The sequence below is a fragment of the Geotrypetes seraphini genome, chromosome 5, assembly GCF_902459505.1.
Source record: "Geotrypetes seraphini chromosome 5, aGeoSer1.1, whole genome shotgun sequence".
Lineage (NCBI taxonomy): Eukaryota > Metazoa > Chordata > Amphibia > Gymnophiona > Dermophiidae > Geotrypetes > Geotrypetes seraphini.
In genome coordinates, this window is record NC_047088.1 from 97,148,643 (window position 1) to 97,175,783 (window position 27,141).

The window sequence follows — 27,141 nt, forward strand, 5'->3', positions numbered from 1 at the left end:
TTACCTAACCCAGGTGCTACGACAGACAGGGATGGCGCTCACCTATAAGATTAGGCACGAATAAGAAGATGTTTTCCTCTGTCATGTTGCTAGTTTTCCTGTCGTGTTCTCCTACAAACACGCCAGCACACAGGTTTGCCGATCTACCCTTTTCGAGAATTTTAGTGACGTCACTTATCTTCCCCGACGTCTATGCTAATATACGGATCTAACCAACAGCAGGATGGAAGTGGGAGGAACTAGAATAATCCATTTGAAGTAAGGAAGGGGAGCTTGGATGTTGCGTAGCTGCCCACTGGACGTCCCTTAATAATTAAATGATAATTAAGTTTACACTGAAAAGAAAAAATGGTTTTATTTGTATCTTTCGGCTGATGCTTCCACCCCTATTCTCCAAGACACTTATCTTTGCCCCCTGTTCTCGCTTTCTTTCCGTGAACGCACTGTCTAGGGAGGGAGCGAATATCTTCCACAGCTACGTGAAGATCGTTGAGATCTATCGGGGAAGCTTAGTTGCGAACTGTAAGGTTATTAGCCGCTTCGGATTCCAGCCTGGTGCATTTTACGGAAACAAGGTAAAAACAGGATTTCCCGCCCCGGTCACAGCAGATCCTAGTGAATGGCGGCGCTCAAAGCACGCTGGACTGGTAGTCTCTAGGTTTGAGCCGCGGGGTTTAGGCAGGGTCCAGAATCTTCTGAGAGGAGAATGCCGGTTACTGCTAGTTACGACGTGAGTTCAGACAAGCCTTACTTTTAAGAATTTAAAATAACTTTAATATATGCAGCAAACTTTTCTTAACACCCCCCCCCCCAAAAAAAAAAAAAAATGGTACGGTTCAGTGAAACAGCCTGCTGAATTATTTTAAAAACTTTTTTTTATTTTGTACAGGATTAAAATTTTGCATCTAAAGACCTGAAAATGTACACTGGATAAAAAAAATGATAAGCATAACAGGAAGAACGGTAAAAAATATTTTAAATTAAGTTAGGATTAAATTTCGTGCGTGTTCTCATCAATAAATCCTAATAGACAGAGAATAGTCAAGTGCAGAGTCCCCCCTCAAATAAATCTAGCAGCTGCTTGAACACAGATATCAATGTTTCCATAAAAGGTAAATTTAAAAAGGAAACAACATAATTGAAGAACACTTGCATACAAACCTTTCTTTGTTAAAAGGCATCTTACCATCACATGCTTCCATGATGGGGTTATCAATTATTGCTCTAAAATGTATGCAGTACAATGTTATCTTTGCACAATTCCTCACCATACTTGGTATCAAGACTGCCATTTGTTGCCCTTTCTATTACCTCTGTTTCCTTCAGTGTCCATGTGATTCCTTGGAGTCAGAGGTAAGGAATCGCGTGGACACTGAAGGAAACAGAGGTAATAGAAAGGGCGACAAAAGGCAAGATTGAAGGGGACAAACTATCTCAGACAGAGAATGCATCTGCGCATGCTCAAGGCCTTCTAATTCTCCCTCTCGCCGGTTTGCGGGGGGAGGGGAGCAGCGTCGCTGGTCTCGGGGGGGGAACGTATCAAAGCGAGTTTCCATTATTTCCTATGGGGAAACTCGCTTTGATATACGAGTATTTTGGTTTACGAGCATGCTTTTTGAATGAATTATGCTTCGTAAACCAAGGTTCCACTGTACTATGGTCGGCTCTGAAATCTACTCTGCAAAAAGCAACCAACATATACATAAAAACTGCGAGTAAACGACGCAGAAAAAATAGACCACAGTGGTTCTCCGCGGAGATCTCAGAACTTTCGCTATCTACAAACAATCACAACAACCGGAAGCTAAAGAAACCTATCTGACAAAATCTAGTAAGGTTAAAACGACAGTCAGAGAGGCCAAACTCCGGATGGAAGAAAACATAGCTAGGCAGGAAAAGGAAAGGGAGAAATCCTTTTTTAAATACGTTAGCAACAGGAAGAAGAGCACAAGCGGTATTGGGCGCCTGAAGAAACCTGATGGCAACTTTACAGATTCGGACGCGGACAAAGCAGAACTACTCAATAACTACTTCTGCTCAGTCTTCACCTGCGAAGCACCAGGATCCGGTCCTCAGCTATAGACAAAGGGGAGCTCGGAGGACCCATTCCGGGACATGGAATTTACCGCGAGCGACGTCTACCACGAGCTATCAAAACTAAAAGTGAACAAAGCTATGGGCCCAGATAATCTGCATCCCAGAATACTTCAAGAATTGAGAGATGTCCTGGCAGAACCATTAGCCGAGCTCTTCAATCTTTCCCTAAGCAAGGGAAAAGTGCCCCTGGACTGGAAAACTGCCATTATCCCAATCCACAAAAAGGAATGCAGGTCAGAGGCTGAAAATTATAGACCGGTGAAGTCTCACATCAATAGTGAGTAAACTCATGGAAACGTTGATTAAAAACAGATTGGACGCGATTCTGGATAATGAAAGGTTAAGGGATCCCCACCAGCATGGCTTTACGAAGGGAAGGTCTTGTCAATCCAATCTGATAAGCTTCTTTGACTGGGTAACAAAAAAACTGGATGGGGGTGAGTTCCTGGGCATCGTATATTTAGACTTTTTGATAGTGTCCCACATTGTAGATTGTTGAACAAGATGAACACGCTAGGCCTAGGAGAAACACTGACAGCATGGGTAAAAGACTGGCTTAGCGGCAGACTTCAAAGGGTAATGGTAAACGGTATACCTCAAAAACGTCAAGAGTGACCAGTGGAGTGCCACAGGGCTCGGTCTTGGGCCCAATGCTGTTTAATATCTTTGTAAGGGATCTGACTCAGGGATTTCGTGGCAAAATTGCATTATTTGCCGATGATGCTAAACTGTGCAACGTTGTGGGCAGGGCAAAGGACCCTGACAGCGCAACCAGGCCCAACACTATGGAGCAGGACCTACTTCTGCTGGAAAAATGATCCAGTACTTGGCAACTAAACTTTAATGCCAAAAAATGTAAAATAATGCATCTTGGAAACAGTAATCCATGCAGAACATACACCTTGAACGGTGAAAACTTAACAAGAACTACTGCAGAAAGAGACTTGAGAGTACTCATCCAGGATGATATGAAAGCTGCAAATCAAGTGGAGAAAGCCTCAGCAAAAGCTAGACAAATGCTGGGTTTAATCAGAAGGAGCTTCATCAGCCAAAAGCCTGAAGTCATACTACCATTGTACAGATCCATGGTGAGACCTCACCTGGAGTGCTGTGTCCAGTTCTGGAGGCCACATTATCAAAAGGATGTGAAGAGAATTGAGTCGATTCAGAGAATGGCCACTAAGATGGTCTCAGGACTTAAAGATCTCCCTTATGAGGAATGTCTGACCAGACTGCGCTTATATTCTCTCGAAGAGCGCAGAGAAAGGGGGGACATGATAGAAACATTCAAATACATCACGGGCGCATTGAAGTGGAGGAAGAAATCTTTTTTTCTCAAGAGTCCCACGGCGACAAGAGGGCATCCGCTGAAACTTAAAGGGGGGAGATTTCATGGTGACACCAGGAAATACTTCTTCACCGAAAGGGTGATTGATCGATGGAATGGTCTTCCACGCCAAGTGGTCGAGGCCAGCAACGTGCTCGACTTCAAGAGACAATGGGACAAACATATGGGGTTGCTAGAGTTATGCTTAAAAGATGGATTCTCGTGGGAGAGGGGATTCTAGAGTGGGCTGATTTGTTGAGGGAGGGTTCTTGAGTGGGCAGACTTGTTGGGCCGCAGGCCCTTATCTGCTGTCATACTCTATGTTTCTATGCCAGATTTTAGATGAGTATGTGCAGTATCCTCAAAATCTCTGCACTACTGGAGAAAAAGTGTGAAAAGCCTTCTTAAGTGTATTCACTTTCTTGTAGTCACTAGACTACAGTAACTTCATCACATCCTTTCTCATCCTTTTAATGCTAGAACATCATCTACTTGTGCAAAACCTGCTTTAATCACTTTGCCCCTCCCGATTTTAACATAAATACTAAGAACATATTTGAACTCGAGGAAACCAAGTGATTTGTGAAAATTTTTCCTTCTCCCCATTTCCCACCCACAGGCTATGAAAGCTATGCCTCATTCCAGAGACCAATGCAGTTATTGTGGATTTTTACACTAATTTACCGTGAGAGCAGTACAGAAAGGGTTTAAGTGTTGGTGCCAACTTAAGTGGAAAGCCGTACCACAGACTGCTCTGAAATGTATTGAAATGCATGTTTATGTGGACATTAGCTATCCCATGGCAATGCAGGTGGGGAAAAAATTAAGTGACATATCTGGAACAGCATAGAAGGGTTGGTTGAGAAATGTGTGTTTTAGCAGCACCCCCCCTCACTGTAACTGATCACCCTGACCCAAGGTTGGTAGCCTTCCCTGACTCAACACCCCATCCCCCACTAATGAGAAATGGCCTAGTGGTAGAGCTGCTGCCTTAGCACCCAGTGGGATCAAATCAAAGGCACTGTTCCTTCTGATCCTGTGCAAGTCACTTAATTCTTCATTACCCCAGGTACAAAATACATACCTGTGTATGTGTAACCACAAAAAGGCAGTATACAAGTCCCATCCCTTTCCCTTTGAGAACAGAAAGAAATGCTATGAGTGCACTTCCAGCGACAGAGATATCGTCACTGGTAAGGCTTTACTGGAAATTGTTTACAAACTTGGGAAAAGGGAAACCTAAATCTAAATAGATAAGCTCAAAGACTTATGTAATTTTATTTAAATTACTCTGCGCACTTAGACCCCGATTCACTAAACTCACCGATCTGGATCATTGTTGAGCGATTCTTGGTCATGTTTTGCTGAGAGACCGATTCACAACAAATTCTGCATGCAAATGATCTTATCGGACGCACGCCCTATAGTGATCCCATGGATCACTAGCGCGATTGAAACACATGCACAGAGTATCTTTGTTGGTTATAGATGCAATTTGCACATGCACTTGCTCTTCGCACAAGCGAGCTCAAAAGAAAGGGGGAGGGGTGGCTGCAGTTTACTTGCTGGCCCTACGAGTGGACATTTTAAAAGGAATGATTTGAATTTTTGTGCAGCCAGATTATGGAACAGAACACGCTTTAAACCCGAAGGTTAAAACAATGGGCTTGCACTGTGATTTTTGCAGAATATATAAAAAAAGAAATTCTTATGCATATGTAAAGATATTTTACAGTTTTATTTTTTATATGGGGTTGTAACCTTGATACTGAGATTTCAGGGCGGAAGAGGGCATGAGAGTTGGCAAGGATAGTAAAGCGGCTGGTCCTCAGCAGTCGCTTCATTTCATATCGGCAAACCCAATTGGAGTTTCTTCTTCTGCTTAGTGAATCGATGGCTTCCTACTTTTGCATGCCATTTCCCCTCATTTGCATGGGTGGATCAGGTAGGAGATACAGAATGACACGGTGGCTGTTAGTCGCGGGTAACCCACTGAAACGGTGAGGGGGGAAAAAGTGCTCACTGCAGGTATGGGGACAAGGCCATCCACCGCCCCGAGGGTAATCTACCAATTACAACATTATAAAATAATAAATAACTAGCAATCTTAGGGGACCTTAGTGTACATATTCCAACTCCCTTAGCAACTTAACAAAGACATCACCAATATCAAGATGCAGGCAGCAGTCCAACAGCAAGATGGGGCCTATCCAGTCTTTTGCATCGAGTGTCACTTGTTTGATCTCCCAGTTGGTGAGAGGCCTTATATGTGTGCTCGGTGTAAAGAGCTCATAGCACTCAGAGAATGGTCTGATCTTTGAGGCTAGAGTAGCAAACTTGGAGGAACTGAGGGAGCCAGAGAGATACATAGAGGAGACCTACAGGGATGTTGTAGAGAAGTCCACATCCAGTCTGGCAGCCTCTGCTACCTCAAATAAGAGCATCACCCTGGTGAAGTAGGAAGCAATCCTGTAGTCAGGACCTGCCCAGGGGACGAAATATCCTCTCGCACTGAAGATGTGTCACCGGGGGCTTTTATCCAAGAGGGGAAGGGCTAGGACACCCATTATAGAAGGAGATTCAATCATTAAGTATGTAGATAGCTGGGTGGCTGATGGACCTGAGGATTGCTTGGTCACTTGCCTGCCTGGTGCAAAGGTGGTGGACCTCACACGCCACCTAGATAAGATTTTAGACAGTGCTGGGGAGGAGGCTGCTGTCTTGGTACATGTGGTTATCATTGACTTGGGGAAATGTAGTAGGGAGGTTCTGGAAGCCAAATTTAGGCTCTTAGGAAGTTAAAATCCAGAACCTCCAAGGTAGCGTTTTCAGCTGTGCTCCTTGTTTCATGCACAGGATCTAAGAGACAGGCAGAGCTCTGGAGTCCCAATGTGTGGATGAGGTGATGGTGCAGGGAGGAGGGTTTTAGATTTGTTAGGAACTGGGTGACAATCTGGGAAGGAGGAACCTGTTCCACAAAGATGGGCTCTATAGTCCACCATAACCAATGCGGAATCAAGTTGCTGGTGTCATTTTATAAAGGAGATCAGGTTTTAAACTAGAAACTGGGGGAAGGCTGACGGTTTGGAACAAGGTATCTTTAAAATATATCACCATAAAAAGGGGAAAGGGGACTTGTATATCACATTTTTGTTGCTTTGCATTTCAAAGTGGTGGCCCTGGAGGATTAAGTGACTTGCCCAGGGTTACAAAAAGCAGCACTGGGATTTGATCTCACGACCTCTGGGTGCAGAGCCAGTGAGCCACAGCCCTTCCTCCCTCAACCTGTGAACCTTAGAGTATGCTGCTAGCGAGGTTGCAATACAGGCCACAGTAGACCAGGTTTCCTTAAATACAGAGCAGGCTGATTATAAAGATTGCAAATTATCCATGCCAACTGCTAAGCAAATTATAAGTGGATATGACATTGTTTGAAATGTCTGTATGCAAATGCCGAAAGCCTAAAAAACATGATGGGAGAGTTAGAATATGTTGCACTAAATTAAAAGATAGATATAATAGGCATCTCTGAGACCTGGGGGAAGGAAGATAACCAATGAGACACTGTCATACCAGGGTACAAACTATATCGCAGTGATAGGGTGGATTGAATCAGTGAAGGTATAGTATTATATGTTAAGGAGTGCCTTGAATCGAATGGACTGAAAATTCTTCAGGAGCCAGAACACACCATTGGAATCCCTATCATCAGAAATCCCATGTGTTAAGGGGAAAAGAATAGTGATTGGAGTTAATACTGTTCACTTGAACAGGATGAACGGACAGATGCTCAATTGTTATCAGAAATTAAGGAGGCTAACAAACTGGGTAACACAATAAATGGGTGATTTCTACTACCCTGATATTGACTGGGTAAATGTAAGATCAGGGCAAGCTAGGGAGATAAAATTCCTTGATGAAATGAAGGACTGCTTTATGGAGCAGCTGGTTTGTCAACCGACAAGAGACACAGCATTTCTAGACCTAATTCTTAGTGGAGCACGTGAACTAGTGCAGGAACTAATAGTGTTGGGATCGCTTGATAACAGTGATCATAACATGATCAGACTTGAAATAATCCCTGGAATAAGTTCACACAAGAATTCCAATAAAATAGTATTTCCAGTGCAATAGGTGAGACATTCTAGACTCGTGGCCAATAGGAGATAACCCACTTGTCTAGAATGCCTCATCTATCTACTGGAAAAGATATTATCAAGGTAAGGATATAATTTCTTTTTAACTTTAAAACAGGAGACTATGATAACATGAGGAAAAAAAGGAAACAGAGGAGCAGCTTCAAGGTCAAAAATATACTGCAGGCATAGATTTTATTCAAAAATACCATCCTGGAAGCCCAGACTAGATATATTCCATGTATTAAAAAAGGAGAAAGGAAGACCAAACAGCAGCTGGCGTAGTTAATGAATGAGGTAAAGGAAACAATTAGAGCTGAAAGAGAATTCTTCAAAAAGTGGAAGAAGGATCTGACTGAAAATAACTGTAAACAGCACAAGGAATGGCAAATCAAATGCAAGGCGCTAATAAGGAAGGCAACGAGAGACCCTGAAAAGAAGATTGCACTGGAAGCAAAAACACAGCAAAAACCTTTTTAGGTATATTACAAGCAAAAAGCCGAGAAAAGAGTCAGTTGGACCGCTAGATGACAGAGTGGTAAAAGGGGCTCTCAGGGAAGACGCCATAGCAGAGAGATTAAATAAATTAATTGCTTTGGTCTTCACCGAGGAAGATGTGGGGGAATTACTGAGTTACCAGTACCAGAAACGATATTCAATTCTGTTGAATCGGAGAAACTCAAACAAATCTCTGTAAAACTGGAAGATGTAATGGGTCAATTTGACAAATTGAACAGTAGCAAATTGTCTAGACCGGATGGTGTGCATCCCAGAGTGCTGATAGAATTGAAAAATGAACTTGGCAGAGCTATTGTTAGTAATCTGTAATTTTTTCCTAAAATCCAACATAGTACCGGAAGACTGGAGGGTGGCCAACATGACACCAATTTTTTTTTTTTTTAAAGGGTTCCAGATGTGATCCAGGAAATTATAGACCAGGGAGTCTGTTGTCAGTGTTGGGCAAAATGGTATAAAGAACAAAATGACAGAACACATACATGAGCATGGATTTTGTCAAGGGAAATTTTGCCTTACCGATCTGCATTTCTTTGAAGGGGTGAGTGAACATGTGGATAAAGATGAGCCAGTTGATATTGTGTATTCGGATTTTCAAAAGGCTTTTGACAAAATACCTCATGAAAGACTTCTGAGGAAATTAGAGAGTCGTGAGTAGGAGGTAATGTCCTATTATGGATTAAGAGCTGGTTAAAAGATAGAAAACAGAGAGTAGATTTAAATGGTCAGTGTTCTGAATGGAGAAGAGTAAATAGTGGGGTTCCCTAGAAGTCTTTGCTAGGACCGTGCTTTTTACATACCATATATGTCAATGATCTAGAGTTGGGAATAACGAGTGAGAATTAAATTTGCTGATGACTCAAAGTTGTTAAATTGCAATAGTGTTGTGAAAAATTGCAAGAGGACCTTGGAAGATTGGGTGTCAAAATGGCAGATGATGTTTAATATGAGCAAATGCAAAGTGATACATATGGGAAAGATAAACCCAAACTATAGCGACGTGATGCAGGGTTCCACGTTAAGAGTCACTGCCCTGGACAAAGATCTAGGTGTCATCATTGAGGCTACGTTGAAACCCTCAGCTCAGTGTGTGGCGGTGGCTAAGAAAGCAAATAGAATGTTAGGAATTATCAGGAAAGGAATGGAAACCTTCTCCGTAACTGCCCCTATGATCTGGAACTCGCTGCTTATTCATATCGGAGAGGAGCAAAATTTAGATAAATTTAAAGGAGCATTAAAGTGCTTCCTTTATAAAAAATGCTTTTGAACAATGATTCTTCCTTTTTTGCTTCTCTAAGGTGTCAGCGATAAAGAAAGTCTCCCTACCTTATTCCTATTTTTTATCCCTTGAATGTTTTCTTTTTTTGCTATATTGTAGTTCTCCTTTCATTCATCTTGTTTAACTGTGTGTCAAGTTTGTGTATCTTGTTATTCCTTGTCTACACATTGTAAATTTTATAACCCATTCTTTAAAATGTAAAATGCCTAGAATCCAAGATAGGCGTTCAATCAAATTTTTAATAAATTTGTACCTGTCAGAATTTGTAGGATGCCTCATATTTCAGAGACTTAAGCTCTACCTCTCTTACCTCAGCACTGTCGCCTCCATAGTCGGTTTCTTTCCTACAAGCCAGCTTGTCTTTTCTGCTCGTGTTTATTTATTTTTTTAATTTAGTCTTTTCATTCATGGGTTTTGCCCTCGTGCTACAGAGGTTCCCCGTGAGGACAGCTCTGACTGCAGGAGATCGTCGACCTTTGGAAAAAGTCTGCTTCCAGGGGGCAGGCTGCTTGTCGGTGCACCCTCTAGACAGCCTGTACTTTGAACCGGGGCTTCGGCATTAGTTTCTTCCTTAGCAACTGTAGCAGATGAATCTACAGACTAGTGGGATACCGCACATCTATCAGCAGGTGGAGATACAGAACTGAATTGCAGGTGCTTCTCTTGGATGGAACCCTTTCTTTCCATTTAGTATCCTCAATCTCCAGCAGGAGGATGAATGCCAGTCTTTGGGCTCCTGCTTTACTGACTGAAAATTAGTCAAATTCACTGAAAAAGTGGATTTCACTATTGCTATGGCTTCAGTTAATGCAGGGGTTTCTAGCTGAGCAGTGCCAGCTTTGGGGGTTATACCTGGGCCCCCCAGGTCCCTACCCCACCCTTCCTCTGGTGTTTGAGGGTCCTATCGTCTCTGTATTTTTTCTTCTTTCCCAGTTGGCTAAAAAAAAAGACCATTTAGAAGGAGTAGTGTTTTGCACTATCTTTCTCTTTCACACTGCAACTACTGTCCCTGCAATTGTGAGTATACTGTATATTCTTTTTATATTGTGTGCGGGTGTTCGGCACGTGTGCGCTTTTTATTTGTATGGCTCATGGCTGCAGAGGGTGTTAAACGGTGTTTGGCTGTAGAAAGCGGCATTCGCCATTGGGCCTCTGCATGGCGGGCTGCTTGGATGGTGCCCCTGTGGAATCTAATATGGGGCAGTGTATTTTCCCACACACCTGAAGCGGCTTCACTTGTTTTGACTTTGGCGGGCCTTGTGGTTTTGGGTTCATCGGGTCATGGACAGGAATTAGGAGCAGATACGGATGCTAGCGGAGCGTCTTTGGGGCTGGGCTCACCGGATCCGGCGCTTCTACACGCTGGTTCTTCAGCAATGCCATTTTTCCCAGAGTTTGTGTTATTGATGTATCAGGCTTTTCATATGTGCGGATCCGCTGTAGTTCCATCTGGGATGTGTTCCTGGGACGATTGCCTTTTAATGGACTAGCTATCAGGGACAGCTGGGGTCAGGGCTCAGAGTGCTCAAAGATGCAAGATGGAAACCGTGGTGGTGGTAGACCCTGCCATGAGCCTGATAGGTCTCCTATCACGAGCTCCTTGGTGGATGGGGATTTGTAGGATCTGCATGATTTGGACATAGGGGAGTCTCAGTTGAGTGAGGCAGACAATCCCATGGCCCTTCATCTTTTCCATAGAGGCGCTGCCCGCATTTATTACTAAGGCGCTCCAGAGGCTACAGATTTCTCGATGTGCCAGTCTGTGCCACTTTACCTTCTCATGACCAGCACAAAGAAGTCCTCCAAGTCTTTTCCGGTTCATGAAGCCATGAAGGAGCTCATTGAGGCTCAGTGGACTTCTCCGGAGGCGGGATTGCAAGTGGCAAAGGCGATGCACCAGTTGTACCCACTGGTGTCAGATGAGATGGAGAAGTTGGCTCACATTGCGGGGTCGGCCAATGTTCAGGTGGACTTCCTCAGCAGAAATCTTCTAGATCCAGGAGCATGGGAACTGTCACAGGAGGTATTCCAGCTTGCAGTGTAAAGGTGGGGGCGTCTGGAGTTGGACCTCATGGCTTCAGTTCAAAATGCAAAACTTCCTTATTTCTTCAGCAGACTTTGGGAACCATCTTCCGAGAGGATGGACATGTTTGCTCTGCCATGGCCTCTAGGAAGCCATCTGTATGCCTTCCCCCCCCCCTGGCCAGTGATAGGTCAAGTGTTACATCGGGTTGCTCGCTTCAGAGGGAAAGTAGTCTTTGTGGCTCTGGATTAGCCACGCCATACGTGGTATGTGGATCTGCTGGGTCTGGTGATTGCGATTCCTCTCTGGCTGCCAGTAACACCAGACGTGCTAACGCAGGGTCCAGTACGGACGGATGATCCCTCTTGCTTTGGTCTTATGGCCCGGCTATTGAGCGGTCAAGGTTGAGGCGTAAGAGATTTTCGTAACAGGTTATTTCTACTCTGCTGCAGGCAAAGAAGAGGTCTACATCCACAGCTTATACCCGGGTTTGGAGCGTTTTTGAGTTATGGTGTAGTCAGCAGGGTCTTTCCCCTTTCCAGGCTTCTCTGTCTCATATTCTAGACTTCTTACAGGATCGAGTATCTAAAGGGTTGGCATACAATTCCCTCAAGGTTCAAGTGGCGGCCATCGCCTGTTACAGGGGCTGAGTGTCTTGCTCTTTCTCGACTTCTATGCCTGAGTTAGTATGCTTTCTGAAAGAGATGCAGCGTCTTTGTCCTCCTTTGCGGAGGCCCTGTCTAGACTCGAGCCTTTGCCTGGTGCTTTGTGGTTTGCAGTGTGCCCCCTTCGAACCCTTGAGCGCAGCTTCCCTCAAAGATATCACCTTGAAGACGGTCTTTCTGGTGGCTCTAGTGTCGGGTGTGTGAACTGCAAGCTCTGTCCTGCAGGAATCCCTTTCTGTGTTTCACAACTGCTGATTTCTTCTTTTCATGTTAATCACTTTTTTCCTCCCCTATTTCAGGGAGGAGTACTATGGGTTGCGCTTCCGAACTTTACGCCTTCTCGATGTGCGGAGGATGCAGTTATACTATCTTCAAGTTATTAATGACTTTAGGTAGTTGGACCACCCCTTTTGTCTTGTTCTTGGGCCCTAAGAAGGGCTTGGCAGCTTCCAAGGCTTCGGTGGCCCGTTGGGTCCGGGAGGCTATTTCTTCTGTGTACTTTCTGGCTGGTAAGCTGGTTCCACTGGATTTGTGCGCGCACTTCACTAGAGCGGTCACAACTTTTTGGGTGGAGTCCAATGGCTTTTCCTTAGAGGAGATTTGTAGGGCCATGACGTGGACCTCCTCGAATATGTTCTCCAAACATTACCGTTTGGATGTGACTGCGCATGGAGAGTCTGCATTTGGTGCTTTGGTTATCGCGGAGGCTGTGTTGGCTTCTACTCTGCTGAGGATTGCTTTGCTACATCCCACTAGTCTCTGGATTCATCTGCTGCTGTTGCTAAGAAAGGAAAAATTATGCCTTACCTGTTAATTTTCTTTCCTTTAGACACAGCAGATGAATCAAGAGCCCCACCCATTCAGGATTTGGGATTTTTCTGCGGTTGGTTCCCATTGAGGGGGTGTTTGCATTTTTTTTTGTGGCGTTGTGATTGCTTGTTGGTTGTTGTTGGTCCATGATTGGATTTTGTTCTGGGAAAGAAGTTTTTAAAAATATACATGCAGTTGTGTGGTTCCTGATGCTTGGGCAAGGAGCAATACTAAATGGCAAGAAGGGGCTCCATCCAAGAGGAGCAGCTGCAATTCAGTTCTCTATCACCACCTACTGGTAGATGTGCGGTGTCCCAATAGTCTCTGGATTTATCTGCTGTGTCTCAAGGAAAGAAAATGAACAGGTAAGGCATAATTTTTCCTTAGGAGCTTACTCACCCCAGGTTTGTCTGCTAATGGGTCAAGTGCAGGTTGCGTGGCTCTGTGGAGATGCACCCGGGATCGGGGCTAGACTGCATTCCTCTGCCAGGCATCTGCATGACGTGTTCGAGGGTAGTGGAGGTACCTCTTTCATTCGATAGTAAGATACTGACTATGGGTACCTTATTCACTTGTTCATAAGAACATAAGAATTATCATATTGAGACAAACTGAAGGTTCATCAACCCCAGTATTGTTTCCAACATTGGCCATGTACCTACCCCATATACTTGAATATAAACCAATCTGAATATAAAATGAGCTAACTTCCCCCCTCCAAAAAAAAAAGGAGGAAAAAAGGTTGACTTGAATATAACGAACAATTAGGTTCTTACCTTTGCTAATCTTCTTTCTTGTAAATCCACCTTTATTCTGGCACTAGTGGGTTATTTCTCCATACCCGCCAGAACTTGTAGAAAGCCTCATATTTCAGAGACTTAAGCTCCACCCCTTTTAACTCAGCTCTGTCTTCTCCATAGCCAGTTTGTTGTAAAGTAGCCAGGAACATTGCAGAGGACAAGAACAAAAGAGAGGGAAATGGGGACACTCCCTGACAAATAAGTCTAATCTACTCATAACAAGAAATGTAGAATAAACAGCAATAATTGAAACAGGTCATTAGCAACCTGAACGACAAAAATAGTGTTAAAAGGAGAGACAGCCTGCATTGTCAGAAGGGAGCGGCTGAACTAGGGAACCCCCCCCCCCCAAACTAAGTGCTAAACCCAGTCCGATGGCACTCTTATAAAGGCTGGTCAGAAAACAGAAATCCAGCTTACTAGTACTTAGAAAGGCAGGCAAACGGTGAATCAGCAAGCATAGGGTGGATTGGGGATTTACAAGAAAGAAGATTAGCAAAGGTAAGAACCTAATCTTTCATTCTTGTACAATCCCACTTTATTCCAGAACTAGTGGATGTAACGGAGCAATCCCGGAGAATTAGGGAGGAACTAATGAGCCTGCTGCCTAAACAAATGCACCAAAAGAAGCATCCTGCAAAACTTGGTGAACGTATGCAAAGAGGACCAAGTATCGGCCCTGGAAATCTCCAAAAAGATCGCCAACGACTCTGTCCAAGACGACAAGATCCCTCTGGTAGAATGAGCCCGCACTGTAAGGGGGGGGCTTCTTGCCAGCTGCTATGTAAGCAGAGGAAATGGCCATAAGGATCTATTTGGAAATAGGAATGTGGAGATTGGCCTCCTTAGATCTGATGGAGACATGAAACTCCCCCAGAGCCACCGAGGCGATCACAAAGTGTACTGTCTCCATACGGAAGTGAGGCACTCGCAGCGCAGCATTGACCACTTTGGAGCCTCTCTCTGGAATGATAAAGTATATTGAGCATCTCCCAGAGTAGAATTCTTATTCTGGAACAGGCTCTATGGCCACAATATCCAGCAATCTGCGAACTGTACCCTGTACCTGAGCCTCCTTCTCGGGCTGGCCTGCCAGGGAGTCCAGGAAATAATCGGTCAGAGGACAGGGAAGTTCCAACTTGTAGCCATCCTAAAGAGCCTCCAAAACCCAACAAAAGGCCGACAACTGCCCTCCCCCCCAATACGTGGAGGTGGGTACACAGGCCTGGCATCAGAACCTCTTCTTTGCAGATGCCGGCGGACAACTCACTGTGGCTGGCTGGCACTGAGGGTTGCCAAACTGTGGTCTGCCAGAGGGCCGCTGGCCAGCCAGGGGCCCCGAGTACAAATGAGAACACCTGAAGGGATGAAAATTAGAGCGCCCCAAACACCTGGAGGAGTGGGACCTGTTCACGGGCAAGGACTTAGATCTTCGATCTTGCACACTGGCCATTAGGTCATCCAGACCCTGGCCAAACAGAAGCAGTCACTTGAAGGGCAACCAGCCCAAGGTTGCTTTAGAGCCCAAAGTCCTCGAGATCTACTGGCAGGCCAGGTTTTCAGGATATCCACAATGAACATGCATGAAAGAGATTTGCATACCAAGAAGACAGTGCCAGCAAATCTCTCTCATGCATATTCATTGTGGATATCCTGAAAACCTGGCCTGCCAGTAGATCTCGAGGACCGGACTTGGGCAGCCCTGCTTTAGAGGATAAATCACCAGACCACTGAAGGATCCACAGCATCCTGCAAGCTGAAATGGAATAGGCGAAAAGCTTAGAGAAGACTTTTAACATGTCATTCAGGGCATCGGCCAAATAGTCCACACGGGCTGATGAGGACCAGTCAGCATGGTTTTAGTAAAGGCAGATCATGTTTGACGAACTTGCTGCACTTCTTTGAGGGAGTAAACAGACAGATAGACAAGGGCAACCCGGTCAACATTGTATATCTGAATTTTCAGAAGGCGTTTGACAAGGTTCCGCATGAATGACTACTTCGGAAAATTGCGAGCTTTGGAATCGAGGGTGAAATATGTGGATTAAAAACTGGCTGGATCATAGGAAACAGAGAGTGGGGGTAAATGGACAATACTCAGACTGGAAGAGCGTCGCCAGTGGGGTGCCGCAGGGCTCGGTGCTTGGACGCGTGCTTTTCAACATCTTTATAAATGATCTAGACATTGGTACGACAAGTGAGGTGATTAAATTTGTGGACGATATAAAGTTATTCAGAGTAGTGAAGACACAGGGGGTTTTATGAAAATCTGCAACGTGACATAATCAGGCTCAAGGAATGGGCATCAACATGGCAGATGAAGTTCAATGTGGATAAGTGTAAAGTGATGCATGTAGGTAACAAAAATCTCATGCACGAATACTTGGAGAGACCTCCCAGGAAAGAGACTTGGGAGTTATGATCGACAAGTCGATGTAGCCGTCCATGCAATGTGCGGCGGCGGCGAAAAGGGCGAACAGAATGCTAGGAATGATAAAGAAGGGGATCACAAACAGATCGGAGAAGGTTATGCCGCTGTACCAGGCCATGGTGCGCCCTCACCTGGAGTACTGCATCCAGAACTGGTCGCTATACATGAAGGACACAGTACTACTCGAAAGGATCCAGAGACGAGCGACCTAAAATTGTTAAGGAGCTGCATGTGTTGCCGTACTGGGCCTTTTCTCCTTCGAACAGAGGAGATTGAGAGGGGACATGATCGAAGCATTCAAGGTACTGAAGGGAATAGACTTAGTAGATAAAGACAGGTTGTTCACCCTCTCCAAGGTAGGGAGAACGAGAGGGCACTCTCTAAAATTGAAAGGGGATAGATTCCGTATGAACGTAAGGAAGTTCTTCACTCAGAGAGTGGTAGAAAACTGGAACACTCTTCTGGAGTCTGTCGTAGGGGAAAACACCCTCCAGGTATTCAAGACAAAGTTAGACAAGTTCCTGCTGAACCAGAATGTACGCAGGTAGGGCTAGTCTCAGGGCGCTGGTCTTTGACCAAGGGCCGCCGCATGAGCGGATTGCTGGGCATGAAGGACCACTGGTCTGACCCAACAGTGGCAATTCTTATGTTCTGAGACCAAGAAATCTAGGTCCTGGAGCACAATAGTGTCAGGAATATGGCAGAACTTAGAATGGCGCACCCTGGCCTCAAAGGACGAGCCCGTCGCAACCTTAATGCTGGCAGCTGCCGAATCAAACAGGTGCTTAAGGATAAAATCCACTCGCCAGTCCTGTGCCACTAAGCCATCCACCTTCGGAGAAATGCTGGTTGAATGCGTCCGCCATTGGATAGAGCCAAGACATAGTGCAAGCGAATTTTAAGGGGCCTTCAGGTGCTTCCCAAATATCTGTGAGAATCCAACCTATATCAGGATGAACAGGAAAAGAGGTGGATTGCAGCCTTTGGTCACTCATGAGGGAACACGCTGCAGCAATAGGCTGCCCAGCCTCCAGCTTCAATTCCTGGAAGGATGCAGAGATTAAATCCACCAAATGAGCGGGTTTAACAAATCTGCACACAGTGGGATCCTCGCTCGGATCCGGATATTGGACATTTGTTAGGGCTACCACATCACCGGCAGCCGTGATTCCCACCTCCATAATCAAAGGCATTGGAAAGACATCCGGATGAACCACGGACATGATTAGCATACTGACCGGGATCCCCAAAGAGAGGCAAGAGGAAAACCTGGGTCTGGAGGAGGAGCGGTCCTTGTGGATTGCAAGGACACCAGAAGAAGAGAGAGTTATAAGTGGTTGCAATTCAGGCGGGGTCCCCTGAATGGAAAAATCTTAATAATCAATATAGTTTAGAGTTCTTATGCTTTCAGACGGACTTCCTGGGACACCAGGCTGCACAGTGGTACAAAGTAATATCTGGATTTATGAAAAAAAAAACCAAAGACTGGTCTAAGAGACATTTGGAGCATTGAGATTAAGCATCAAATTACTGCGTCTCAATGGCCACAAATTTGGTCTTGGAAGATGAGATGTACAATGTCTACATCTATGAGACAAACATGGTTTTTCCTGTTGCATAGAGCATTCTGGACCCCAGTTCATTTACAAAAATTAGATGGCTCTAAATCTAATAGATGTTGGCATTGTCATCTTGAAGCAGGGACTTTAGATCACCTATTATTATATTGTCCATTTATTTTGGCTTTTTGGAAATCAATTTGGGGCAAAATAAATTGTCTGTTAGAAAATCATGTGGCATTATCGTATGATACAGTACTATTTGGCATGTCTATGAGGGCTAAGAGTCAAATATCTTGCAAAAATAATAAACTTTTACTTATTTTGACAGGAGTTGCCATACAACAGATAACATGTAATTGGAAAAATTGGAATAGATTGAACTACAGTTTTTGGTGGAATTCATTATGTCATATTTATAAAATGGAAAGATCATTAGCTATTCAGAAAGGGAATTTTAATAAATTTCAAGATGTGTGGAGGCCATTAACAAATTATTGCAATGAATAGGTATTATTTTCCCTGATTGTACAAATGAAAGAATGGGGTGGGGAGAGGGGGATTTTATTATATGGTATGAGGTATTGTAAAGATGGGAGGGTAAGGGGTAAATTTTTATTTAATATGAAGAAACGTAGAATTTCAAGTGATGTATTTAAGATAAAATGTGGTTACTTTTTGATGCACTTGATGTAAGTTATAAAAATGAATAAAGAACTTTAAAAAAATAAATAAAAAGAAGAGAGTCGGGCATGGATTTCTTAGCCAAATAAGCTTGATACATCATATTGATAAATTTGGGAGAAAACACATCCTCCTGGGCAAGAGCAGCCTCCTTCGAAGCCTTTTTGGAACAATGGAGGATCTGTGAGATTTTTCCCCCGAAGCGCACTTGCGTTTCGTTGGAGCATCATCTGTTCACTCCCCGGGGCCCCTGATGCCATTTTCGTGGGCACATGGGCAGAAAAAAAGGAAGCCCCCTTTCAGAGATCGAAGGCACAGGTTCTGGGCAAATTTTGCTCCCCTCACAGGCCGTAGTGCATGTGGGACACGGCTGCGCACCCGATAGCCAACCATCGCAAATAGGGCATGAATCCACCTCATCCTGCCTGGGGAGTCTATCTGAGGGGTTTTTGCAAGAGCCAAATAAGCACAGTTACTTACCGTAACAGATGTTATCCAGGGACAGCAAGCAGATATTCTCACATATGGGTGCGGACAGCTTCACAAGCAGACTTGCTTGAAGAACTTTTAGAAAGTTTGCGACTGCCGCACCGCACATGCGTGAGTGCCTTCCCACCTGACGTAGGGTGCATGTTTCCTCAGCGCCTCCTCAGTTCAGATAGCTAGCTAAGAAGCCAACCAGGGGAGGTGAGTGAGTTGTGAGAATATCTGCTGTCCCTGGATAACACCTGTTACGGTAAGTAACTGTGCTTTATCCCAGGACAAGCAGGCAGCATATTCTCACATATGGGTAACCTCCAAGCTAACCAGAATAGGATGGTAGGGGCATTGGCAATTCAGGAGAGTAAATTTTGTAATACTGCCTGGCCAAATTGTCCATCCCGTCTGGAAAAATAATCCAAATAATAATGAGAGGTGAATGTATGAACCGAGGACCAAGTGGCAGCCTTGCAGATTTCTTCAATAGAAGTAGATCTAAGGAAAGCTACAGATGCTGCCAGGGCTCTAACTTTATGGGCTGTGACTCGACCCTCTAGATGCAGTCCAGCCTGAGCAAAGCAGAATGAGATGCAAGCAGCCAACCAGTTGGAGATGGTTCGCATGGAAACTGGATGTCCCAACTTGTTTGGATCGAAGGAGACAAAAAGTTGAGAAAATATTTGTGGTTTAATCTTTTGTAAGTAGAAAGCCAAAGTACACTTGCAGTCCAAAGTACGAAGAGCTGTTTCTCCAATGTGAGAATGAGGCTTTGGAAAAAACACTGGAAGTACAATGGATTGATTGTGATGAAATTCTGAAGAAACTTTTGGAAGGAATTTAGGATGAGTACGGAGGACCACCTTGTGATAGAATACTGTGAAAGGGTGGGTCCGCTACTAAAGCTTGTAGCTCACTAACTCTACGAGCAGATGTGAAAGCAATGAGGAAAACCGCTTTCAAAGTGAGAAATTTCAGATGAGCCGAAGACATTGGTTCAAATGGAGGCTTCATCAACTTAGCAAGAACCACATTGAGATCCCAAACCACTGGAGGTGGTTTGACATTAAAAAATCCTTTCATAAATCTGGAAACCACAGGATGAGCAGATAAAGGTTTCCCCTCCAATGGCTGATGAAAAGCAGCAATTGCACTGAGATGGACTTGAATGGATGTTGATTTGAGGCCTGATTGAGATAAATGAAACGGGAGTCCAGAACTGAAGATAAGGCGGTAGACTGAGGCTTCTTGTGATGAAGAGCGCACCAAGCAGAAAACCTAGTCCGTTTCTGGTTGTAGCATTGTCTAGTAGTAGGCTTCCTGGAAGCCTCTAAAATGTCCTGAACTAATTGAGAGAACTGTAGATTGGCAGTTATGTTGAAAGGTACCAAGCTGTTAGGTGCAGAAACTGCAGATTGGGATGAAGTAGAGAACCCTGATTCTGTGTAAGCAGAGACGGAAAAACTGGTAGAAGTAGTGGCTCCCTTCTGCTGAGTTGAAGTAGAAGGGAGAACCAAGGTTGTCTGGGCCACTGAGGAGCTATGAGAATCATGGTGGCATGTTCATGTTTGAGTTTGACAAGTGTTTTGAGAATGAGAGGGAATGGAGGAAACGCATACAGGAATTTGTTTGTCCATTCCAGGAGAAAAGCATCTGCCTCCAAGCGGTGAGGAGAGTAGATTCTGGAGCAAAACTGAGGAGCTTGTTGTGGGGAGACAGAGATCTATTTGAAAAGTTCCCCACTGAGAAAAGATGTGATGGAGAGGCGATGAATTGAGTGTCCATTTGTGAGGTTGTAGAAGACAACTCAATTTGTCCGCCAGGAAGTTTTTCTCTCCTTGAATGTAGACGGCTTTCAGAAAGATGTTGTGAAGAATTGCCCAATTCCAAACCTTCTGAGCTTCCTTGCAAAGGGGGAAGAGATCCTGTTTCTCCCTGCTTATTGACATAGTACATGGCTTCTTGATTGTCTGTACGAATGAGGACTACCTGATCATGAAGATGTTGAAAAGCTTTGAGGGCATTGAAAATCACTCTAAGTTCCAACAGATTTATGTGGCTCTGACGATCTGTGCTGGACCAATGCCCTTGATTACGGAGACCATCGAGATGAGCCCCCCAAGCGTAAGTTGAGGAATCTGTCTGAGGACCTTCTGATGAGGGGGCATTTGAAACAGTAAACTTCTGGATAGATTGGAAGAGAGCATCCACCAGTGGAGAGACTGTCTCAACAAATGAGTCACTGCAATGTGCTGAGAGAGCGGATCGGAAGCCTGCGCCCACTGAGATGTCTGGATCCACTGAGAATTCTGAGGTGAAGTCTGGCAAAAGGAGTCACGTGAACTGTAGAGGCCATGTGATCTAGGAGAACCATCATGTGTCTCACTGAGAGTGAAGTGAGGGACGAGACCTTGAACAAAACTGAATGAGAGCATCCTGACGCTGTTGAGGAAGGAATGCTCTGATTTGTACAGTGTCCAGTACAGCTCCAATGAACTGTAGGTTTTGAGAGGGCTGTAGCTGGGATTTTGGAAAGTTTATTTCGAACCCCAAATATTGGAGGAACCAAATAGTCCGTTGGGTCGCTACAATAACCTCCTGAGATATTGAATCGTTGATAAGCCAGTTGTCCAAGTATGGGAAAACCTGGAGACCATGGCTGCGCAGAGATGCTGCCACCACTACTAGGCACTAGGTAAAAACTCTGGGAGATGATGCCAGGCCGAAAGGCAGCACTCTGTAATGAAAATGATGATTTCCCATCCAAAATCTTAGAAACTTGTGAGAGGCTGGATGAATGGGAATGTGGGTGTAAGCCTCTTTGAGATCCAGAGAGCATAACTAATCGTTGTGATCCAGAAGGGATACAAGGATGCTAGAGACAGCATCCAAAATTTTTCTCTGACAAATTTGTTGAGAGCTCTGAGATCCAAGATAGGTTGCAGATCTTCCGTCGTCTTCGGGACAAGAAAGTAACGGGAGTAAAACCCCATGCTCTGCTGTTCCAGAGGAACTTCCTCGATGGCATGGAGACGAAGCAGAGCTTGAGTTTCCTGAAGAAGAAGGGTGGTCTGTGACTGATTGGAAGGATGCTCTCTTGGGGGAAGATCTGGTGGAACCTGAAGGAAGTGAAGAGAGTAACTTTCCCTGATGATTGTGAGGACCCAGAGGTCAGATGTAATTAGTTCCCATCGATGATAAAAATGATGGAGACGACCTCTGATGGGAAGAGGAGAGGACAGAGGCAGAACGATTGAAGTTATGCTTTGTGTTAGATGGTCAAAAAGGCTGAATAGACTTGGGCGCAGCAGGAGTCTGAGGCTTACGCTGCCTTTGTTGCTGCTGTTGTTTCTTAGGAGGTGGCCTGAATAAGGTGCTATCTTCTGAGGATAACGCCTCTGATAAGATGGAGGGCTGTAACTCTTAGCAGTAGAAGGCTTCGGCCGAACTATAGAGGCAAACGATTTCTCATGCTCAGACAAGCGTTTTGTAGCTACCTCAATTGAGTCATCAAACAACTCATTCTCTTGACATGGGCTGTTGGCCAATCGATCCTGCAGATATGTATCCGTATCTACGGTGCGAAGCCAGGCTAGATGGCGCATTGCCACAGAGAACGCAGTGACCCTGGAGGACATCTCAAAAGCATCATATGCAGCCTGAACCATATGCATGCGAAGTTGACTTAGAGTGGAATGCATATGCTGGAATTCTGGTAGGCGATGTTCGGTAAGATACTTGAAGAAAGTAGGCATAGCGTTGACCCAATGCTTGAGATATGATGTAAAGACAAAATTGTAGTTTAAAATCCTATTTGTCATCATAGAATTTTGATAAAGCCGATGGCCAAACTTGTCTATGGTCCTGCCTTCTCGGCCTGGTGGGGCTATGGCATAGACCTTGGCCGGATTGGTTCTTTAAAGAAGACTCTACGAGAAGAGATTGATGGGATAGTTGAGACTTCTCAAATCCCTTACAGTGGACCATCTGATATCGAGATTCCAGTTTTGCTGGCACAGCAGGAATAAAATATAGTGTATCAAGATTCCTTTTAAAAGTTTGAGAGAGAATGCCATTCATGGATAATTTTAAGGAATCCCTAGGAGGATTAGGCATACCCAGTTCTTCCAAATACTCCTTAGAGTATTTTCAATCAGACTTCAAAGTGATGCTAAGATCTTTACTCATGTGACATAGAAACTTTGTAAAGGACACCAGATCAGAAGAGGGGTGGTTTGTTGAGGTGAAGGTGAACAAGAGCTCCTCGAAGTACCTCTCATGGCACAGAAAGAAGGTGAAGCTTCTCTGGAATATTGATACCGCAGATCTGAATCCATAGGCAAAGAAGCAGAGGAAAGACCACTTCTGGAATGAGCCGAAGAAGCAGAACTTTTTGTTTAGAAGAACCAGTTGGTGAAGAAAAACTCGCAGGAGAAGAACTCGACTGATGAGAATGCTGTGCTTTCCTTGACAAGGAAGTTGGTTGTCTCGAGGAGTCTCGATGCCTCGATAAACAAGGTCTGTCTCGAGAAGAGGACCTGGGCATTGATGAATGTCTTGACAGATAGTGTGGAGATGAACTGTGCCTCAGAGAACGAGGTAATGATCTCGAATCCAGCCTCGATGAGGAATATCAAGGAGTCCTTGCCCTGTGCCTCGAAGAAGGCAATGCCTTATGTGTAGAGGTAGGACTGGAAGTTGGAGATCGAAGTTGAGACACTGATAAGGACTCAGCTTCTTGTGCAGCTGTATGTTGAGGCACTCTCAAGGACTCAACTCCTTGCACAGAGTGTGTAGATTGATCTCGAGGCACTCTTAAGGACTCGACGCCTTGCATAGAGTGTAGATTGATCTCGAGGCACTCTCAAGGACTTGACTCCTTGAATAGAATGGTCAGGTTGAACTCGAGGCACTCTCAAGGACTCGACTGCTTGTATTACTGCTGAGTGCTCAGGCTGGACTGCAGGAAGCAGGGTTGAGGCAGTTAATTTTGCAAGCATGTTACCAAACTCCTGATGCAGAATAATCTCCAACATATTCTGCAAAGCTGGCACCGAGACCACTGGAGCTGGTACATTTGGTGTGGCTATGGACTCCGAATAAGACAACCCCGAGGAAGAGTGTTGCCTCGATTTTTGAGACACACTTCCTAGGAAGTCTCGAAACGACCGGGTCCACCAGTGTCACTGTTGAAATGGCCTGTGACTCCTGAGGGGTTGGCTTGGATAGTTTACCTGATGGAGACACTGAGGATAACGGCCCCTCCGGAGAGGATTTAACTGACTTCCCCGAGGATGAGGACTTCTCCCATCGAGGAGGGTTTTAGCGAGGTCGAGGTTGAAGCTTAGGGCCCCACAGAAAACTTCAATGCAGTCGAGGACGAGGCTGCAATCAGGGTCAAGGCTTTAGTTGAAGAAAAATCCATTCCCCCGAAGAATTTTTCAATCTGAACTCAACGTTTAAGAATTCGATTTTGAAGTGTAGCACAGTGGGCACACGACTCTGGACAATGGTCAGGTCCTAAACACTGCACACACCACTTATGTGGGTCAGTGATGGAGTTCGCATGTTGACTGGCTACATTTCTTAAATCCTATGACTGGCTGGGACATTGAATGAAACACGGCAGTGGCAAAATCAAAGCCTGCAGGCTGAGGCCGTGGACCAGGCCCCACAGTGACATGACTGAAAAAATTAAACTTTTTTTTTTTTAACACGCAACACAGCGACCCTGTAAATAAAATACACGAGCTGCAGTGAATAGAACTAACTCTTATGCAGAGCCTTGAAACGAGGGCTTCTCAGCTCTGCGAAAAACTTAGAACTGAGGAGATATGCGCCCTACGTTGGGCGGGAAGGCACTCACACATGCGCAGTGCAGCAATTGCAAACTTTCTAAAAGTTCTTCAAGAAAGTCTGCTTGTGAAGCTGTCCGCTTCGGGGCTCTGTGGTTGACGTCACCCATATGTGAGAATATGCTGCCTACTTATAAACTTACTTCAAATCAGGAAAATCCAAGATTGCTGCTGAGGGTGCCAATTTTACAGTAAAAAAAAAAATAGCTCGGGAAAAGCATAAGAACCCCTCAAAAATGGTGATTTTAGGGGTGGGGGTAGGTACCTCAGAAAACCACCCCAAATTCCCTTTTTTAGACCCTCCCTATAATTGCTGATTCAGGCTGTCAGCCAATTGTCACTGGGGTATGTTCTAAATGGAAAACACTGCCAAAAAAGCTACAATAGCTTACAGGGATATTCTCTGCCTCAGAAAGCAGGCAACATGGACTTCAATTCCTCTGACTGCCCCACTGGCCAGACATCCATAGCCATCGAACACATCGTGCAGATGGCTGGCGGAGGAACTCAGGGCTGTGGTAGTGGTTCTTTCACCGTACGACTAACAGTAAACAATTCATGTGAACTATTGTTTTCTATATTACAAGGACCTTTTTATTTTTGACATTTCTAGGTGCGCAGCTGATCCTTGGATAAACTAGGAAGTCAGCAACTCTCTCTTGTAATATGATACCTGGATCCCAAGGCTGGGTATGTAGGTAGCAACCTGAATCTAATTCTTATATCAGAAGTTAAGCAGAATGTTTTGAACCTTTGTTCCCTATCACATCAACCTCAAGTAAATTTCCTTCTACAAAATTTTCCATCTGCTTCACAGCACAGACGTGTATTTATTTATTACATCTGATGTACTGCCTAAACATAGCCTTCATCTTTCTCATTTTCATAACAGAAAGCTCTCCATGTCTTGCCTCCCATTATAAAGCGGTAGCCTAGTTATTCCTTCCCCTAACTTGAGATACAGGAATATTTCTTTGCCTAGTTCTTGTTTGTTCTGCTACTAGTTAGACCTGTAGTTGGTGTTCATTGTACCCAATAACATCATAAGAATAGCCTTACTGGGTCAGACCAATGGTCCATCTAGCCCAGTATCCTGTCTTCACGGAGGCCAATCTAAGTCACAAGTACCTGGCAAAAAAACAAATAGTAGCAGCATTCCATGCCACTGATCCAGGGCAAGAAGCAGCTTCCCCCATGTCTGTCTCAACAGCAGACTATGGATTTTCCTCCAGGAACTTGTCCAAACCATTTTTTTAAACTACATTGAGCTCTTGAGATTTCATTTGAACTGAACTTGTCCCTATGAAATTTAGCCAGAATTAGTTTTATCGCTCAATGGGCAAGTGCCAGGGATCTGTGAGCCCTTTCTAAGTGCAATGGAATTCACATTAAAAAAAATCTACTCCATACTAGGGAGGGAACAAGCATTAACAAATTAGGATCCTCTGATCTCCCTATAGGATCTCTTTTTCAGTTCTTTTGCCTTATTCATGAAATGACCCATCTGTTTGGTGCAGGAATCAAGGATGGATATGCCTGTCCCCGTTATCCGGCTACCTAGGGGACCTGATGGCATCAGTCGTGGTTTTGACCTGAATTCACCCAGGTATCAGGCTCTGGGCCTTAAGGACTACAAGGAGCTAAAGCAAGAGCAGAAGGCACGGACAGTGATGCGAGAACAATATCTGCGTAGTCTCCTGGCTATGGTGGGACAACCTGTTTGCTTCACCATGTATGAGAAAGTGACTGTCATGGCTTGCTTCGGCAGTGCCGACATTGATATTTTAAACTTCCAGGTCTCGGAGCTGCAGACACCACTGGGAGTGCAGCGAGAAGCTCTACTCCGCTGCCCTGACATCATCTCCTACACCTTCCAACTCAGCCCACAGCACACAGGGGTACAGCAAGAGCTTAAAGAGGGGTGCTGATCTGGTTTTTGCATTTTATATTGATATATGTTGTTGTATTTGTTAATGTGTTTTGATTGTTATTTTTATTAATTATAATACACTGCTGTGGAGTGGATCAAGATATGGGTTTTGAGGCTTCTCATCAAGTTTACAGTGACCTTCTGTTTTGTCCTTCCATTCAGACTTACTTTTGAGTCCTTGACTGCCTGTAAATCTGCTGCAGTTTGGGCATGGAGTGTTCTGATTTCGTTCAGAACTAGTACTTTATATTCCCTGTGTTTGTCTGATCCTCAGAGGAGTAGGGGGAACCCTTGATGGAAAGTGCTGACCTTGCCTAATTTTTGGCTTTCTACTGTATAATAGATAAGGGCAGTCTTCTCTTTGAGCAGGAAACATATGACAGAGAATTTTGAAGTTGATTGCTTTGCATTTCTAACTTAGATTCTTTATTAGTATTGGCTCAAATAATTTCTGAAGGGTTTTTTTTCTTTGCTTTTACTTTGAATGGCTTTGACAAGAATAATATGGAAAAATAAAACACTAGGCTATATTGGTCCTGGAGGACTACAGTC

General features: G+C 44.5%; 2 protein-coding genes across 7 annotated transcripts in view; one reads left to right on the forward strand and one right to left on the reverse strand.

Annotated features, from left to right (window-relative positions):
- CDIPT (CDP-diacylglycerol--inositol 3-phosphatidyltransferase) overlaps positions 1-174 on the reverse strand; it is a 65,708-nt gene extending 65,534 nt beyond the window's left edge. Inside the window, exon 1 of one of the 2 annotated variants that reach the window (XM_033944999.1) lies at positions 43-174. Coding sequence is in view for 1 of the 2 variants with exons in the window: in XM_033945000.1 (XP_033800891.1) it covers positions 43-85 (43 nt within the window). In the remaining variant the exon portion in view is untranslated. The remainder of the gene's footprint in view (positions 1-42) is intronic. The other variant, XM_033945000.1, reaches the window with a different exon arrangement.
- Positions 1-27,123, forward strand: GEMIN7 (gem nuclear organelle associated protein 7). 5 transcript variants are annotated; one of them, XM_033945004.1, is made up of 3 exons: positions 1-133; positions 25,273-25,349; positions 26,177-27,123. In XM_033945004.1, exons 2-3 carry the CDS (start codon positions 25,326-25,328, stop codon positions 26,585-26,587), a joined length of 435 nt encoding a protein of 144 aa, XP_033800895.1. In that variant the 5' UTR covers positions 1-133; positions 25,273-25,325; the 3' UTR covers positions 26,588-27,123. The 5 variants fall into 5 exon arrangements, with proteins under 5 accessions (XP_033800895.1, XP_033800896.1, XP_033800894.1 ...); XM_033945005.1 differs by having other exon boundaries at positions 90-258; XM_033945003.1 differs by lacking the exon at positions 1-133 and adding an exon at positions 279-575.
- The last annotated feature ends 18 nt before the right edge of the window (positions 27,124-27,141 follow it).